At 43.6% G+C, this 18,471-nt stretch overlaps 2 protein-coding genes across 12 annotated transcripts in view; both read right to left on the bottom strand.

The window, feature by feature from the left end:
- Positions 1-4,517, bottom strand: part of FAXC (failed axon connections homolog, metaxin like GST domain containing) — an 83,880-nt gene extending 79,363 nt beyond the window's left edge. The window contains exons 1-3 of one of the 7 annotated variants that reach the window (XM_067702516.1): positions 4,259-4,399; positions 3,376-3,497; positions 1,019-1,186 (exon numbers count right to left, since the gene is read on the bottom strand). In XM_067702516.1, coding sequence (XP_067558617.1) covers positions 1,019-1,186; positions 3,376-3,482 — 275 coding nt within the window. In that variant the 5' untranslated portion in view covers positions 3,483-3,497; positions 4,259-4,399. Of the gene's footprint in view, positions 1-1,018; positions 1,187-3,375; positions 3,704-3,972 lie in introns of those variants that run through there. The other 6 variants (XM_067702515.1, XM_067702519.1, XM_067702518.1 and 3 more) reach the window with 6 other exon arrangements.
- Positions 4,518-8,725: 4,208 nt separating this feature from the next.
- Positions 8,726-18,471, bottom strand: part of COQ3 (coenzyme Q3, methyltransferase) — a 31,134-nt gene continuing 21,388 nt past the window's right edge. The window contains exons 7-10 of one of the 5 annotated variants that reach the window (XM_067702510.1): positions 18,242-18,401; positions 16,809-17,003; positions 12,947-13,050; positions 11,800-12,861 (exon numbers count right to left, since the gene is read on the bottom strand). In XM_067702510.1, coding sequence (XP_067558611.1) covers positions 12,983-13,050; positions 16,809-17,003; positions 18,242-18,401 — 423 coding nt within the window. In that variant the 3' untranslated portion in view covers positions 11,800-12,861; positions 12,947-12,982. Of the gene's footprint in view, positions 8,825-8,880; positions 10,359-11,799; positions 13,051-16,808; positions 17,004-18,241; positions 18,402-18,471 lie in introns of those variants that run through there. The other 4 variants (XM_067702513.1, XM_067702512.1, XM_067702508.1 and 1 more) reach the window with 4 other exon arrangements.

Genomic DNA, 18,471 nt, shown 5'->3' with positions numbered 1-18,471 from the left:
CTGATAGTACCACTACAGAGCGGATATTGCTACAGTTTAAATTTAGAATATTATATCATACTTATATTTTACAGTAGACAAGGAAACTGAAGCTCAGAGAGGTTAAATAACTTGCCCAAGGAATACCAATTTAAGATCAAGTTGTTAATAACGCTAGTTCCCAAGCTCTTAAGCACTTCGACTACAACGAAAGTGGGCAATACCTCAGTTAATTTTATTAAAGTAGCTGGCTTGACTCAGACCACGCAAGCCTGGAACTTTCTGATGAAAGTCTGTAATAATTAATGATGGCCATCTTTTATTGAATGCTTACTATAACGTCGAACTCTGGCTAAGCATTTCACATGTGTTAACTCATGCAATCACCTCTGTGAGGAAGGCTACTATTATTATTTCCATCTCACAGATGAGAAAACTGAGTAACCAAGCTTACTCTCAGGTCCAAGGTTACATGGTTGGTTAAAGGCAGAGTGAATTTGAACCCAATCTGGCTCTAGAGCCCTCCCTCCAGGTCAGGAAGCTCTCTCTGTAATTTAAGACCAGAGGAGCAGGTAATCTGGACAGCTACATTTTATAAAGTGCCCTTATAGTGAGGACTGTCTAAGAGAACACCTGTCAAGCAGCAAGACTAACCCCTACGCCCATGGTGAAGGATATCACAGATGACCATGCCTCTGTGTACGGCCGATGGGCTGTTAGTTTATAGAGATCACATGACCCATGGGCTGCTCTGATTCCCTAAGTTTTCTAGGGCAGGCTGAGCCCATGTGCCTAAAGTACAAACAAGCTATGGGTAACAAGTCATTCCTGGGTCATTCAATTTACAAACAACAACAGATTTCCAAATGCTGGACTGAATTAAAGAGATCTGCAAGGCTCTCTCCACTAGGGGAGGATAAAGTAAAGGGCTGGGACTCTATTTCTTTAAAAATACTGTGATGGGAAAAATATGAGTAAAATCCAAAATACCTACTTTGGTTATTATACTCATTAATTAAACTTCCTAAATAATTCTTACCTGGCAACTTTACTTTCCACTCTGGAGATGTACCCATAGATTAAGGTTAAGTCTACGCAGCAGGAAATCCAAGTACTGTGGTGAAGAATATGATTGCCAGTGAACTCAGCCATTTCAAGATGGATTTTCCATCCCACGTATTTCAGATTGTTTTGTGTTTTGCCTAAACTACACAAACAATTGAAACTTAGATGTCCCATCAAGTGAAGGTCTCTATCGTGTAGCTGCAAATCCCAGCGCCACATTTTCCTTGGTCTTCTTCCCCTATTCCCTCTGTGCCCCTAGCGGTTGTCAAAAACTCAGGTCTGTGCTACAGACTTGTCTTCCCTGAGCAATGCCCCAGTTCGCTTCCTCTCCGCCATCAAAACTTATTCCAGAATTGGTACTTGTTAGGAGAAAGTAGTAGAAGTGTGGGCTCCGCAGACACACATTCTCAGATTTGAATCTGGATCCTACTACTCTTACTAAGGGATCTTGGGTGAATTGCTTAACCTCTCTCAGCCTGAATTTCCTCAACTAAGAAATGGAGATCAAGCATTCAAAGGCAGTTGGCAGTTGCGAAGGTTAAATGCAATCACATAGGTAAAGCACTTCTAAGCAGAGCCACCTATTAAGGGCTCAAAAACAGGCAGCCATTTGTTTATTATTTGCATTACAACAGGGTTTCCCAACTCAGTGTAAACATCTGTCAAGAAACAAAAGTGAATAAACCAAGGATTAAAAACACTTTTTCAAATAAGTGTCCAAGTGGGCAAGGGGCTCTTCTGGGCGCAGAGACCACACCTACCAGGGCGTGGCCTGCTCCCAAGGTCAACTCTGAGCTCCCCCGCCCACCTCCCCATTTCTGCAAGGTCATTTAAGCAAGTTTGAGATTCAGTCCTGTAAAGCTGTGCCTCACTCCCTCCTCAAAGTGGAAGACTGGTGAGAAGCCACATGGTTCGGAATCCTCCAAAGGCTTTGGACTGGAATATGAATTTCAGAACAACTGGGTTACCATTTCAAGCACTGCACAAATGTTTTCGTTTTCCATATGGCTTGAAACCTAGCTTGAAATAGAGTTCTAAAACTGGAAAATATACAAAATAATCTAGAGAAATAATTCCCTTAATTTTTTTAATTTGGTTCAACTAGATTCAAGACACTGTGCTAAGTGAGAGAATTCAATGATAAGCTTAAAATAAAACTTCCCAATTATGAAAGACAATACATTTCCCCAGACCTAAATGATTTCCACTCTCTCGGAGACTAAAAATATTCAAAATACCTGTTAGGCTGCTACAGTGTCCTCTTGGAATCCCTGCAGGCCTGTTAAAGGTCACCTACCACTGTCTTTGTTTATAAACCTATTGTGTAGGATTCCCCCATGGGAAGAAGACATGAAGACACATTTTCTCACTCTTTAGAAAATATTGGCCAAGAGGGACATTCTGAGCTATTGAAAACTGCTCTTTGCTGGTCCTCCCCCCAGTGACAGAGGGCTCAAACACATGAAAATTTTAACCGTAAACTGGCATATCAATTAGCCAAACCACTGGTCCTGGCAGCCTATGGCGTTATTCTACTCAAACAAAGATCTCGTGTCCGGCTGGATGTACCAACAGCAGGGGCCTCCATTTTCTGGTATTTCCAAGTCAATCCTGTAAACATTCTGCGGCAGGCGGCAGAGGCAACTGTTTAGGGCCTGGGGCAACTCCCATGCAGGCCCATGTGCTAGTTCAGTCCTCTGGATCTCCTCCTGTTCGCACAACAATGGTATTTAAACCTGAAGCTGGTGCTTAGCTTTAGATACCAGATTAGCACATAACCGGGTTAAGGCTGCATCAAAATTGCACACTCCGCTGTGCATCCCTAACAGGGACCCGGAGGTCTCTGAAGCTTTTGCAATTTCAGCCTTTTGATGATGTTGACACTTGGGGACGGACAGTGGAGAACTAACCTTTAAGTAAAAGATAAGGTTAGTGGTTAATATCCCAGCATTATCATCTATAAACAAATAGGGCATTGCATAAAAATATAACTTAGTATTTCTGCAGGACCTAATTCTATTGTTGCAAACACACTGCAGTTAAGATCAGACTATTATGCTCCATAACAGCCCGGAGAATGTTTGCGTTTAGCACCGAATGATAGGGAGACAAGTGTTTTTCCCTCCCAGTACCAGTTTAATTCTCCTGTCAACTCCAAACTGCCCCTCACGGCCAGGTGACCACGGACTGCCTCTGGCGAAAGGGAAGGACAGGACTCGGGCGTTTGGGCGTTGTGACCGAGGGGCTGGCACGGGTCCCCTCTCGCGCCAACCCTGCCCTGGCCAGGTGTCCCTCTCTGCGCCCCTGCGCGGGGCCCTCTCTCCGGCTCACCTAATGACCAGGAGTTCGTGGAGCAGATACGCAGCTGCGGCCAGCAAAGCTCCCCCGGTCAAGTAAAGGGTTTTCTTCCACCAGGGATCGGAGCCCAGCCCTGCCATGATCCCACCGTAATCCTGCAAAGGGAAAGCGATGATGTCCCCATAAAAGGAGAAGGGCTCCTCGGACCCGGCCCACCAGCCGAAGAAGGAGACGCTCTGGTTCCAGCTCAGATCCACCACGCACGGCCTGGACGAGGCAAAGCCAACCCCCCAGTGCATGCTGCGCGGCTGGCTGCGGGCGCCCCTCCCAGGGCCCGCGCCGCCCGCATGGGAAGGGGCCGGCGCGGCCGGGCGCTGGCTCAGCGGCGCACTGGCGGTGCGGGCGGCGCGGGCGGCAGCGACCGAGGCGGCGGCGGAGGAAGAGGGAGGGCGCGGGCCGCGGGCGGCGGGCCTGGCCGGCGGGGCCCCGGGGCCCGGGGCGGCAGCGGCGGCCGCCGGCTCCCCCCGCAGCGGCCTCTCCGCGCCGCTCTTTGTGTCGGCGCCGGGAGAAGGCCGCGTGATGTCATTGCTCCCTGGGGCAGGGAAACAGAGGCGGGATAAAGTCACCTACCCCGCGCCCTGCCCCCGCCCCGCATCTCCGCGGTCCGGCGGCCTCCGCCCCGGCCGGAGCTGCAGGGCTGGGCGAGCCGGGCGGGCTCCGCGCCTCCAGGCGGCACGGCCGGGAACGGCTCGGCGCGCGAGGGCAGGGCTGCGGACGTGGCTGGAAATGCGGCTCCCCCCGGAGGAAGCTGCAGTCGGGCCCGGATCTCCGTCCCCCACCGCCACCCCCGGCCAGTCCTCCGCCTCCGCTCCAGCCCCTCCCGCAGGCGCGAGAGCGGGGCGCGCGCAGGACTCACCTGCGGCCGCGCGGAGCTCGGGCAGAGACACCGCCCAGCGCGAGCCGGGAACCGGGGCCCGGACAAGGTCGCGAATTACGTTGCTCCGGCCGTCAGGAAAGCGCTGTGTCTTTGCATAACTCATAAAAACACTTATCACATTACACAGTTACCTAAGTTTCGGCAGCGTGCCCACGGAGGGATGTCTGGTTTGATAAATAACAACAAAAATGTACTCTAGAGCGATTTCCCCTCCGACAGACGCAGCCCAAGTCCTAGTCTTTCCCCTTGGAAATCATTACCAGGGAACTCAGGGAATGTGGGGTGTTGCTGTTGTTTTTCCTTTCCTTTTCGGTGCAGAAAATCTGTCAAACGTGGATGTGTGTGTTTGTGTGATCAATTTTCTTCCCTTTAACATCATTTTTAATAGTTCCTATGTGCTTCATACAAGTGTATGATGTACACACAAATTTTAGCAAGAGCATGGATAGTTTAAAATCGTTTGAAGGAACGGAAAAAAAATTCAAGTGGCGGGGTGGGGGGGGGGCGGCGGTTATTACTCTTAAGGTTAAAGGATGGATATAGGAAGCCTCCACGCGTTTGCGTGAGAGAGCCGACATTGGAGTGAAGGGGGACACGCCCTTCTACTTCCCCTGCCGCCCCAGCTCCTTAGAACAGGCAATGAGTTTGGTCATACAGCTAATAACGTGGGGCGCGGTGCCAGCCCCCACCAGATAAGGGCAGCCAGGCTGGCGCCCAAGCACCAGCACATGAGGGGTCTCAAACACCCCTGCAGACCTCTCAGCAAGAAGCAGAGCATGCGGTTGGAAGTGAAACTTCCACGGGCAGGTTGCAAGGAGTGGAACCCAAGGGCCTGCTGGAGAGACAGAGGTGGTCACCAGACTGTCTTCCGGGGAGAGAGAGCAGGAGGCCGCATAGGAAGCAGAGTGGACAGGTTTGGGATCCGAACTAAAGGCTCTGTACAGGGAGGGGGCAAGAAGCACTGGCACCAGGGATCCTCCATTGTTCTTCCCCCATGGCATCCGCCTATGCTCCATTTAAATGTTGAGCCAGTATTTAAAGAATATCCGTTTGTACCTAATTATTGGCCTGAGTGTCTAGGTCCAGCCATGAGGACCTAGTGAGATTGTATGAAGACCTGGGGAGCCAGAGTGAGCGTCTTTACTCCACCCCTACCACCACCACAGCCAATTCTGAAAGCCTTGGCGTCATAACCATGACATTAGCTCCAAGCTAGAGGCATCTTGTTATTTTTATTTTTTCAAGAACCTTGTTTTACTAACTATTGAGGTATTACAAGAGAAAAAAAAAAAAAGGAAGGGGCTAATATTTATTGAACACCTGTCTGTCTAGTGATGATACATTTTTCAGTAACTCGCCAAAACAATCTGTGTTAAATAACTATTGGCATCCCTATTTTACAAATGAGAAAACTGAGGCTCAGTTTACTCAGAGGTAAGTTAACAAGCTCAAGTCCCAGAGCTAGGTAATGATAGAGCCAGGATTCAAACCCCATGTGTCCCACACCAGCAGCCCTTTGGGCTTTCCACCACCTACAATGGCTCTCATCCCAGGTACCAGTGCTGGAGTGCTGTCTATGGTATTTCTTCTTTAGGCCATCGGTCTGTGGCTCAGTCTTCTGAACCACGTCTAAATCCAATGACTACAAAGCCTCAAACGCCTGCCTGTTATGCTATCACCTTTTGAGAAAGGTAGATTTAGGCCGTTCCTTTACGCAGATATTGCTATGCCTGTGTCATGTCACTCTGCAGCCTGGCCATAATGATATGACAAGGGACAAATAAATCAGTGCTTCCCAAACTTTGTATACGTATCATCTGAGAATCTGCCACAATGATCAAAAGGGACAATTAGATCAGTGTTTCTCGAACATTACTGTGTATACAAATCACTGGGGATCTTGTTCACATGCAAATTCTGACTCAGGAGTTCTGGGGTGAGGTCTGAGATTCTGCATTTCTAACAAGCTTCCAGGTGAGGCCACACCACACTTTGATTATCAGTGGTCTAGAACACTAGCTTATGAGGGGCATCAAAAACTCTGCCCCAGGGCTTCCCTGGTGGTGCAGTGGTTGAGAGTCCGCCCGCCGATGCAGGAGACACGGGTTCGTGCCCTGGTCCGGGAAGATCCCACATGCCGTGGAGCGGCTGGGCGTGTGAGCCATGGCCACTGAGCCTGTGCATCCGGAGCCTGTGCTCCGCACGGGAGAGGCCACAACAGTGAGAGGCCTGCGTACCACAAAACAAAACAAAACAAAACAAAAAAAACTCTGCCCCAGAGTGGCATGTACATATATACACTACCCAGTGTAAAACAGCTCGTTAATGGGAAGCAGCTGCATAGCACAGGGAGTTCAGCTCGGTGCTTTGTGTCCACCCAGAGGGGTGGGATAGGGAGGGTGGGAGGGAGATGCAGGAGGGGGGAGATATGGGGATATATGTATACATATAGCTGATTCACTTTGTTATAAAGCAGAAACTAACACACCATTGTAAAGCAATTATACTCCAATAAAGATGTTTTAAAAAGAAAAAAATGAAGCACACAAGAAAAAAGAAAACAAAAACTCTGCCCCAAAGAGACAGAACCCCATGTTGGATGGTTCCTAACCAACCCAATTAAGTCACCATTCTTGCTGAGTCTGGACACTAGACACACAGATAAAAGGGTTGGGGCAGCAGTAGAATCAGAAATGGAAAGAAAATGAATCAAGACTCAAGAAAAGCAATTAGAACAGAGAATAATGCATATGCCTTATGAGAAGCTGATCTGATGCTCAAGTTCTAGGAGCTGAGGGCGGAAGCCATGGGGCAGGAGAGGTGGGGTAGGGCCTTAGATGGAGAAGAGGGAGAAGACGGAGTATCCTGGGGGAGTAGTGACATCATGGCACCTTTTTTCAGGAACCAACACAAAGAGCATAAACAAGTGAATAAAATATTTTATAAGTTTCTTTTATCCTGGACAACATTTTCACAAGAATGTTATACTTCATGCTTCAAAATATAGCTTAAGAGATTTAAGATCCTGCTCTTGTAGTAATAAGTGGATGTGGGGTTCATTGGTGGCGCAGTGGATAAGACTCCATGCTCCCCATGCAGGGGGCCCAGGTTCGATCCCTGGTCAGGGAACTAGATCCCACATACATGCCACAACTAAGGAGCCCTGGAACCACAACTAAGGAGCCTGCCTGCCACAAATAAGAAGCCTGCCTCCCATAACTAAGACCCAGAGCAACCAAATAAATATTTTTTAAAAAGGTGGATGTGATGTTAGCATTATTGCTGGTTTTATATAATGAAATTTAATGTTATTTTATTAAAATATCTCTGTATTATTCAAAAAATAAAGTTTACTTGAAAATGTTACCCTGAATTTTACTGTAAAGCTTCTGCTTTCTTGGCTTGATTTGTGGAGAAGAGATCTAATACTCCCCTACCCAGATATCCAACATTATAGCTGGAAGCTTGTTGTCACCATAAGGTGACTTTGCCTATCTACTTTCTGATCCACTGGACTTGGGCATTTTATTAATCAGTATGCAACACTCAGAAAACATTTCCTGAAGATTGACTTGATGCTAAGAAAAGATATTCAAATAATAACCAGGCTCAGATAAGTGAGGGGCAATTAAGAAGGTGGGTCATGAAAGGGTTTGGAAGATTTTTAGCTTGGGCAGTGCATTAGTGTGCTAGGGCTGCTCTAACAAAGTACCACAGACTGGGTGGCTTAAATAACAGAAATTTATTTCCTCACAGTTCTGGAGGCTAGATGTCTGAGATCAAGCTGTTGTCAGGGTTGATTTCTTCTAAGGCCTCTCTCCTTAGCTTGTTAATGGCCATCTTCTCCCTGTGTCTTTACATGGTCTTTGCTCTGTACGTTTGTGTCCTAATCTCCTCTTTATCTAAGGGCATCAGTCATATTGGATTACAACCACCCTAATGACCTCATTTTACCTTAATTATCCCTTTGAAGGCACTACCTCCAAATACAGTCACATTTTTAGGTACTGGACGATTAGGACTTCAACATATGGATTTTAGGGGGACACAGTTCAACCCCTAACAGCCTATTGAATGCCTAAATGGAGATGCCCGATGGCAACAGAATGTGTGGGTTTAGAAAAGAGCTTTGGGCCTGGGAATGAGACAGGTGGGGGTCATTAAAGGGTAGACATGAGAATGTGAGGGTGAATGCTAAGTGAGAAGAGACAGGGGCCAAGGACAGAGCCCTGAGAACGCCACAGTTAGAGGATGGCCAGAGGAAGATAGGACCAACCAGGAAACTGAGAAGAAAAGAGAGGCCACGAGGGAAGCCGGACAGGTGTAGGGCCGCAGAAGCCAAGGGAAGAGGGCGTCTCAAGAAAGTGTGAGATGGGATCAATTGCATCATATGCTCCTAACAAGTCAAGTAAAATAATTTAGCCCAGCAGCGTAGACATTACTGACCTTGGCAGGCGAGCACTTTCAAGTGTCAGGGGGTCAGAAGCCAGGCTTGAAAAATGAAGGTGGGATAGTAAGTGCAGAAAACACCCACAATGAATTTGGCTGTGAAAGGAGGAAGCAAAGGTTGATCGTCAGAGAGGGGAATAAATATTTCTCCATTCTTTTTAAAAAGGGATCACATGCATTATTTTTGATATTAATACATAAACACAGTACAAAATTCAAAAGCTACAGAGAAGAATGCAATGAAAAGTCAATTTCTACCCAGATATCCCCACACACACACCAATGTCGCCTCCGGATGCAACCTGCTCCTTGCCCCAGATGCTGACCTTCGTGAAGGACAGCAGCGGTTGTGGGTACCCAAGCTGCCGTCGTGGAGCTTGCCTGTGATGGAGATCAGAGGACCGGAGGGGAGTAAGGAAGGGATGACAAATCCTTAGTATCTTTTCCTGCAGAGTTGCCCCATGCTGTGTCTCTCTTCACGTGGCTCCCTCTGTAGGTTTCAGGAACTAAGTCCACACATTTCTCCTTCAGCCAGAGGGCTGGCAATGGCTTCCTGCTGTTGCTAGAGCTGGGGTTCTGCATTTTTGTAAATAGTCCTTTTATTAAATGGTCCTCAAAATATCCAGTTTGCATGTGCCTTCAGTTTCCTGCTGGGACGCTAAAGGATACAGTCTCCTCCTAACTGTTCCCCAGACCCCTCCCCGGAGACAAATACAACCATCAGCTTCTGTGTTTATTCCCAGAGATATTCTATGCATTATAAAAGCATTTCCTATTTATTTTTACACAAATTGTATCATTTAACTGCCTGTCCTGCACCTTACTTTCTTTTTTATCGTAAACATAGAACTTCCAAGCTTCTTTTTCTTTCTTTCTCTTTCTCTTTCTTTCTTTCTTTCTCATTCTCTTTCTTTTTCTTTCTTCGTTTTTCTTTCTTCCTTCCTTCCTTTCTTTCTTTCTTTCTTCATAGAATACCACAGATACATACATATATATATATATATATATATATATATATATGGAATTTCTGGGTCAAAAGAGCCATGCATTGTAATTGTGATAGATGTTGCCATATTGTTCTCCATAAAGAGCAATACACACTCTTAGTTTTGACAGTGTTTTGAAAGTGTCTCTTTTCTCATACATAGCCTAACCACACATATTCTTAAATATTTTGATCCTTCCTAATTGTCAATGAGAAAGCAGTCTCGTAGTTTTAAATTTGTGTTTCTTATTATGTGTGAGGTTGAGTACATTTTTTTTGAAAGATGCATTTGTATTGACTTTTCTATGAACTGTTCATTTTCTTCACTGGGTTATTAGTATTTTTCATTGATTTATATGAGGTCCTAATTGAGAAAGAGAATTCTTTTTCTGTAAATTAGTTTGCAAACATTTTCCCCAGCTTGCTATTTTTCAATTTTTTCTTCTATGGCTTCTTGGTTTTCTATCATAGTTTCAAAGAGGCCTTCTCCTCTGAGTGGGATGTTCCAATCTATGGCTTCAGATGTTCTTAGGTAACCTCAGGTGTTGACCATAAAGGTATGGTAGAAGTCTCTAGAGACAAGGTTCTGTTGCTGATGAGGTAATGCACAAACCATCCACATAGACGTTGGAGTTACTCAGGAAGCTGGGAGGACTTAGGTAAGAACAAAGACACTGTGATTGAGGGTTGTGGCCAGAAGTGGAGTTTGGCAATAAACAGGGAGTAGAGGTTAGGAGAGCTAGACTTGAGGCTTGGAGACATGAGAGCTTTTATTCAAGAGTAATGGCAGTAATGGCAGTGGTCCAGTGGCTAAGACTCCTCGCTCCCAATGCAGGGGGCCCATGTTTGACCCCTGGTCAAGGAACTACACCCCACATGCACAACTAAGAGTTCGCATGCTGCAACTAAAGATCCCACATGCCGCAACTAAGACCTGGCACAGCCAAATAAATGAATAAATATTAAAAAAAAGAGTAATGGGACTTTCCTGATGGTCCAGCGGTTAAGACTCTGCACTCCCAATGCAGGGTGTGCGGGTTTAACCCCTGGTCAGGGAACCAGGTGCCACATGCCACATGGCGGGGCCTAAAATAAATAAATAAATTTGAAACAGTACATTTATAAAACCTCATATGTAGTATGAGCCCACCTCTGTAAAAGAATTTTTAAAAAGCAGAAAAAAAGAAAAAAGAGTAATGGCAGTGAGTGAAAAGGACTCAAATCCCATCTCGCAACTCTGAGGTTCATAGACAATATGAAACTTCCTCTCAGAATGGCTGCAGGTGAAATCAAATCCTCAGAGGAAAGCCAGGTTTCAGTTAAGGTAGAAAGTAAAGGAAACTTCAAGGCAGACTTGAGAAGTAGGGTAGTTGATAAATCATGAACTGGTGCTTATAGAGGTCACAGCAGAAAAGTGTAGAAGGGAGAAGTGGGAGGTTGAGTCAGGGAAGACAAATTCAAGAAACAGTCTTAGGGAGAGATTATAGAAAAGAATCAGTGTGGGTGTCTGAATCTTGGGCAACGACTAGGGATTGCAGGGATCCTTATAAGGCTACAAAAGTGTCAAAAACATTTGGCCCCAGCAGGTCTGTAGAGTGCCAGTCACCTGGGCCTGAACTGATTGATCTCAGAGGAAGATGTCATCTCAAGAGCACGGAGAGATTTGCCTCTGGAAGAGTTAAGGTTCAGCATCCATTGATTGGTTCTCAGGGAAAAACGAGAGCAAAACTGCCAGGTCTGTGGGTGCTCAGGTAAACAACCAGAGGCCTGAGAGCGCAGAGCCCTCGTTACTATGCGGTGAGTCTGGGTGCTACCTGGTGGTGTGTGTGAGGATGGGGGCAGATGAAGATGAGGAGAGCTGCTGGGACATCCCACCGCACAAGGCAGTTCCCTTAGGCTCTTTGATAACATTGGGTTGCGTATTTCTCATCCATCCACCCACCTAGCCTGCTACCTAGGTGGCTAATCCAACTATTTATCTCTATTTAAAATAAATCTTTTGGGAATTCCCTGGCGGTCCAGTGGTTAGGACTCTGTGCTTTCACTGCCAAGGGCGCGACCAAAAAATAAATAAATACATAAATAATAAAATCAATCCTTTTTTTTAATGAGTTGAAATTCTTTAAACGTTGCATAAATCTGATTGTTAATTAATCTAGACTTCTACCATCCCATCCTGACAAAACTAAGTCTAAAAACGGAATCCCAGAATGTCTCTTCAATTTAATATCAAAAGAATGACCAAAAAGAGGCAATTTAAATCATGATCCAGTTTTCACCTTTCACAGCTAGTGACACCCTTCATGTTCACTTTTACAAAATATAAGCAGAAGACAGAGTGACCGTATTTTTCTTTTCCTGACATATTCTGTCAAGTAAAGACTATATTTCCCTACTGCAGTACTTTAGCTATAGTCTCCTTTAACCTTTTTTGGGGATCATGAAACTTTTGAGACTCTGATGAAAGCTATGGGACATTCTCGGCAGAAAAATACACACACACGCAAAACTTTGTTCCCTATTTCAGGGGCCTCCTAGAACCTCAGAAGCCTATATCAGGACCCCAGATACAGAGCCTGTTTTAGAGTCAGAAAGACATGTGCAGATCTTACATGATGTCAGTGACTTTATGTCTGTTGGGTCCCATCTATCAACGGGAAACAAAATCAAATCTATCAGAGTGGAAACATCTCGTGTCCATATTTACTTTGTAACTCTCCACCCCCATTCTCAGATCTGTTCACATCATCTTGAGAACATATTTTCTTCCTTTGGCTCCAACTGGTGGCTTTTAGTTCCTAGACAGTGGCTCGTTTATATGTGCTGCATCCTTTTCTTGCTGGGATACAAGAGGTTTATTGATCTCACAATAAATTCTTTTGCTTGATTTTCATGCAAACCATCAGTGTCAGGATTTTTGGCTTTTTTTTTTTTTTTTTTTTTTGATACAGAGAAGACTTGCATGTCATTTGCATCTCATTAGTAATAGTCAAGTAAGAATCTCCCTTCTAATAAAGTCGCATTGTAAGTTAATAAAAGCAATTATGTGTTGACTGTTCTAACACTTTCATTTGGTTTCGTTTCCGTCTTTATTTCTCCATTGACATTTTCTTAGGATTCGTAGATTTTTGGATCAATGTCTGTAAGCCTGTAATTATACAAATATGTTTTACAGAATTGCAGGGACCTTGCCAATCCAGGTTTAAAAAATATTTCCAGTAAGCATGACTTACTCCTATGCCTCGTTACCGAGCAGTCTCTCTAAATCTTTACTTGATGCCTCTCAATATTGTGTATTCCAGGTCAACGGTAGCACAGAAGCCCTCGTTGAGTGTCCCTAGCACACGTCAAAAAGACATTTCAAATGATGTCAAAATTTTTTACTTTTTTGCTTGACTGAGATATTTTTGTTGTGTAGTACTTGAATTCAATACTTCTCTTCAATTTATAATTAATACAATAGTAAAACCTGTAACTATAATAGAAAGTAAGGCTATAATTTTATTTGGGGTCTTTAAAGCATTTTATTAAGTTGCCATCAGTAGCATGTAATTGTTACAGTCATAGAAAGGCAATGAAGCTCTAAGAGAACTGAGGCAAATAGCCCAGACTCTAGATTTTGTGATGCTGTTTGATTTAAATGCTTTTGAAGGTGCTACCTTGCATACAGACAATTCACATACGTGATAATAATCCAGTTGTGTGTGGTTATTCTACCACGATGACCATATGATGGTACAGATACTAGGTACAAGTATCAAAGTGGTGACGTGCACAAGCTCAGCAATCAGACTGCCTGGGTCTGCATCTTACTACTTGTGAGAGGCTGAATACATTTAACATCTCTGTGAAATGGAGTGGACGGTAGTCCCTACCTAATAGGGCTATTACTGAATCATACTGAATTTCCATCACTTAACAATGTATATTTTTAATAATTGAAAGAGTGTTCTTTCTAAAATAAATGCCCCTTGGGGGCTGCTTTTTAATCAATTTCATTACACAGTCCTTAGATTAATCGTTTTTTTTTTAACTTTTTAATTTATTTTTGGCTCCATTGGGTTTTCGCTGCTGTGCACGGGCTTTCTCTAGTTGTGGTGAGGAAGGGCTACTCTTCGTTTCGGTGCGCGCGCTTCTCATTTCAATGGATTCTCTTGTTGCAGAGCACGGGCTCCAGGTTTGCCAGCTTTTGTAGTTGCGGTGCACGGGCTCTAGAGCGCAGGCTCAGTAGGTGTGGTGCACGGGCTTAACTGTTCCACGGCCTGTGGGATCTTTCTGGACCAGGAATCGAACCCACCTCCCCTGCATTGGCAGGCGGATTCTTAACCACTGTGCCACCAGGAAAGTCCCTGTACAATATATCCTTGTAGTTTATTTTATTCATAGTAGTTCGTATCTCTTGTATCTTGCCCCTTCACCTTATCTTTCTGTCTTATTTCACTTAGCATCTAAGACCCTCCAACAATATCCATGTTGTTGCAAATGGCAAAATTTCATTATTTTTGTGGCTGAGTAGTATTCCATTGTCTGTGTGTGTGTGTGTGTGTGTGTGTGTGTGTGTATTAGGGTGGCAAAAAAAAACTGTTCGGGTGGAAAAACCTGAACGAACTTTTTGCCCAACCCAATACATATATATAAATAACATCTTCTTTATCCATTCATCTGTTGATGGACAGTTAGGTTGCCTCCATATCTTGGCAATTGTAAATAGTGCTGCTATGAACGTTGGGGTGCACATATCTTTTTGAATTAGTATTTTTGTTTTTGTTTTGTTTGGATAAATACTCAGGAGTGGACTTGCTGGGTCATATGGTAGTTCTATTTTTAGTTTTTTGAGGAATCTCCATACTGTTTTCTGTAGGGGCTGCACCAATTCACATGCCCACCAACAGTGTACAAGGGTTCTCTTTTGTCCACATTCTTGCCAACACTTGTTATTTGTAGACTTTTTGATGATAGCAATTCTGACAGATGAGAGTTGATACCTCATTGTGGTTTTGATTTGCATTTCCCTGGTGATTAGCGATGTTGAGCATCTTTTCATGTGCCTGTTGGCCATCTGTATATCTTCTTTGGAAAAATGTCTATTCAGGTCATCTATCTTTTTTTTTTTTTTTTGCAGTACACGGGCCTCTCACTGTTGTGGCCTCTCCCGTTGCAGAGCACAGGCTTCGGATGCACAGGCTCAGCGGCCATGGCTCACGGGCCCAGCCGCTCTGCGGCATGTGGAATCTTCCCAGACCGGGGCACGAACCCGTTTCCCCTGCATCGGCAGGCGGACTTTCAACCACTGTGCCACCAGGGAAGCCTTGTCTATCTTTTAATCTGGTTGTTTTTTTGATGTTGAGTTGTATGAGCTGTTTATATATTTTGGATATTAACCCCTTATCAATCATATCATTTGCAAATACTTTTTCCCATTCAGTACGTTGTCTTTTTGTTTTGTTGTTGGTTTTCTTTGCTGTGCAAAAGTTTTTAAGTTTAATTGGGTTCCATTCATTTATTTTTGCTTTTGTTTCCTTTGCTTGAGGAGACCAAAAAAAAAAACAAAAATACATTGCTACAATTTATGTCAGAGTATTCCACCTATGTTTTCTTCTAAGAGTTTTACAGTTTCTGGTTTTCCATTTAGATTAATACCAACACTTTTCTTTTTTCCCAACAGATAGAATGAAGAAGCTTTGCTTTAATAACAAAACTACTAGAATTCAGACTAAGAATCAAACTTTTAAATGAAACCCAGTGGGAACTCCTGATTTTTAGTGTCCTAATTAGACATTAGCAACTGAAGTTAAAATTTCTTTTAACCCTTTAAATTTCAGTTTCCTCCCTGGAATGCAAATGATAAGCTAAGATGGTTGGGAATTGTTTGCGTGGTGAGCCCAATCCAACAGGCATTGACAAAGAAATACTGAAAGCTTATGAGCTTAAAAGTGAGAAAGGCTAGGGAATTCCCGGCGGTCCAGTGGGGTGCAGCCAAAAAAAAAAAAAAAAATGGTGAGAAAGGCTAGAAAGTAAAAGCTGCCTTTCTATATGAGTCACAGGTGTTCAACCTATATTTCTCATATTTGGTCAACACCCTCTATCAAAGTCCTTATACATTCTGGACTTTCAGAAAAAGCCAAAAAAATCACATACTTCAAGAGGCGTGAAAGTATATTTCAAGTCAGTCCCTCTAATTACAAAATGTTAGCCGAAAAAGAAAATTTCCGTAACTAAACTCTTAAATTGAGTTCAAAAATCTTTTCTACTTAAAAAAGGCACCACAAAACATTTATAGAACTGTACAGAGAAAAATGTCCAACATAATCTGAATTTCTTGATTCTAATGTTTGACCAAACCCAGTATATATTTAACAATCAATTTGCTTTCCAAAAACCAAAATTTAAAGGAAAAAAGACATTTTATCTTCCTAAATATAAGTGGTATAAAATAAAACCAGTCAGAAGCATAACTGCCTTTAACTAAAACAAATAAAGAAGAACCTAGATGATACAAATTTACTGAAATTAAAACATTACAGTACATATGTATGTGCATACATGCGGGAAAAATATCATATAATCTGTAAGATGAAGTGAAATATGTATACCCTATTTATATAACAAAGGCTGAGAAACTTAAACTCCTAGATCACATAACACCTCATCAAAACTTTTTTTAATCCATAGACTAATCCCTTGAAGGTAGCTATTAGATGAAACAACAAAAGCTTTTTTCTAAGGTTTTAGCCCTTTCTATTGACTTTCTTTTCTTTATGATCCCGTCTCAAAAGACAGATGGTGGGCTTCCCTGGTGGCGCAGTGGTAGAGAGTCCACCTGCCAAGGCAGGGGACACAGGTTCGTGCCCCGGTCTGGGAGAATCCCACATGCCACGGGGCGGCTGGGCCCGTTAGCCATGGCCGCTGAGCCTGCGCGTCCGGAGCCTGTGCTCCGCAACGGGAGAGGCCACAGCGGTGAGAGGCCCGCGTACCAAAAAAAAAAAAAAAAAAAAAGACAAATGGTATATTTTGTGTATTTGTAAACATCAGACTTTCAAGCCATTTTACTACAGTCCTTAGAAACAATTCATTTCTTCAGCTCTTCACGCACACCTGAGTTGGTGGAGGTTTCAATTCGGAGCTCTTCTGTTTCCTCCTTTAAAGCAAACTCGGCAGGAGCTGGGTGTTCCTGTATGCTGGATTTCATGGCATGAGCTGCATAATTAAGGCTGGTGTTTTTACTCCAATGCCAGTAACCTGAGAAGGGGTTGTAGAGCATTCCTGCCACAGTTTGAACTGACAGACCGTCTGAGAAAAAAAAATATCAGACAGAGCATATTTAATAAATATTTACCTTCCACATGCCAAGAGTCTCATGCAACTCTCCAAATTAAAAAAGGATTCCTAACTCAATAGGCACAAATACTTTGTAGCCATGTACAGCTCATTCTTTACTGCAGCAGAACATAAACTCTAGCACGGTATTTGGGATTTGGTAAATACTCAATAAATGTTAGCTGTTTTTAGAAAATACCGGCCAACAACTGACTGTTCCAATCATCTTTAAAATATTTTTTCTACTCTATTTTCAAAAAAGTTACTTGCAGAGAAGAAATTGCCACATTTCATTGGACAGATAATATTCCAAGTAAAATCAAGTTTATTGATATACTATTACATGAACAAAAAGCATGAGACACATGTGAGCCTAAGAGGAATACCAAATGCCAAATAAATGAACTGACAAGTGTTATTACTTGACAGGAATTCAACAGGTAAATCAAGTGCTCACAAGGTGTAAAGCAGAGCTAGGCACTGTGGGGAGCACAAAAAGGAGACAGTCTTGCCTTCAAGCCAGAAAGAGGTTAAGAACACTAAAATAACCGTACTATAAGGCATGCTATAACTAGCATAAAACACTACATAAAAAGTGACGGGCTCCCCTGGTGGCGCAGTGGTTGAGAGTCCGCCTGCCGATGCAGGGGACACGGGTTCGTGCCCCGGTCCGGGAAGATCCCACATGCTGTGGAGGGGCTAGGCCCGTGAGCCACAACTACTGAGCCTGCGCGTCCGGAGCCTGTGCTCCGCAACGGGAGAGGCCGCAACAGTGAGAGACCCGCATACGGCAAAAAAAAAAAAAAAAAAAAAAAAAAAATGACAAGGAAGTTCAAAATATATCTGACTATGAAGGAAGTAATACGTAAAATAAGCTGATTCAAGCACGGCCTCAATAGGACAAACTGAGGATGTGTAACTAAAAGACATTTGTACCTCATCCTTAAACAGGTGAGGACTAAACAGCCAAAAAGTATTCATTGATCATCTATGATTTGCTTGGCCCTGCGTTAGGTGCCATAGGTGAGAGAAAAGGGGATGTAATACTTAATCCTAACTTCAAGGCGTTTATGATCTAGTTGAGGAGAGAAAACCAACATCCAAAGAATAGTGGCCTATTTCATTAAGTGCTAGGTTAATGTGATTAATAATTAAAGGCACATTAAAAGTTCAGTTAGGCCTTGGAAATTGGAAAAAATTTTAATACTTACTTGATTCCAGAATGCTCTCTAGCTTTTCAGGTGAAACAAACTTCTCCCATGTATGAGTACCTTTTGGTACAATACCTGCAATCTGCTCTGAAAATACAATTCCCAAGGCATAGGACAGCTGTGTTTTGTTGATTGTAGTAATGAATAAAGAACCACCAGGCTAAAAAAAAATATGTGTAGAAGTAAAATTTTAAATGTTAGGAGTAACAGTTAGATAAAGGCTTGGCTTC

The sequence above is a fragment of the Pseudorca crassidens genome, chromosome 13, assembly GCF_039906515.1.
Source record: "Pseudorca crassidens isolate mPseCra1 chromosome 13, mPseCra1.hap1, whole genome shotgun sequence".
Lineage (NCBI taxonomy): Eukaryota > Metazoa > Chordata > Mammalia > Artiodactyla > Delphinidae > Pseudorca > Pseudorca crassidens.
This window is presented reverse-complemented; position numbering and strand designations above follow the sequence as displayed.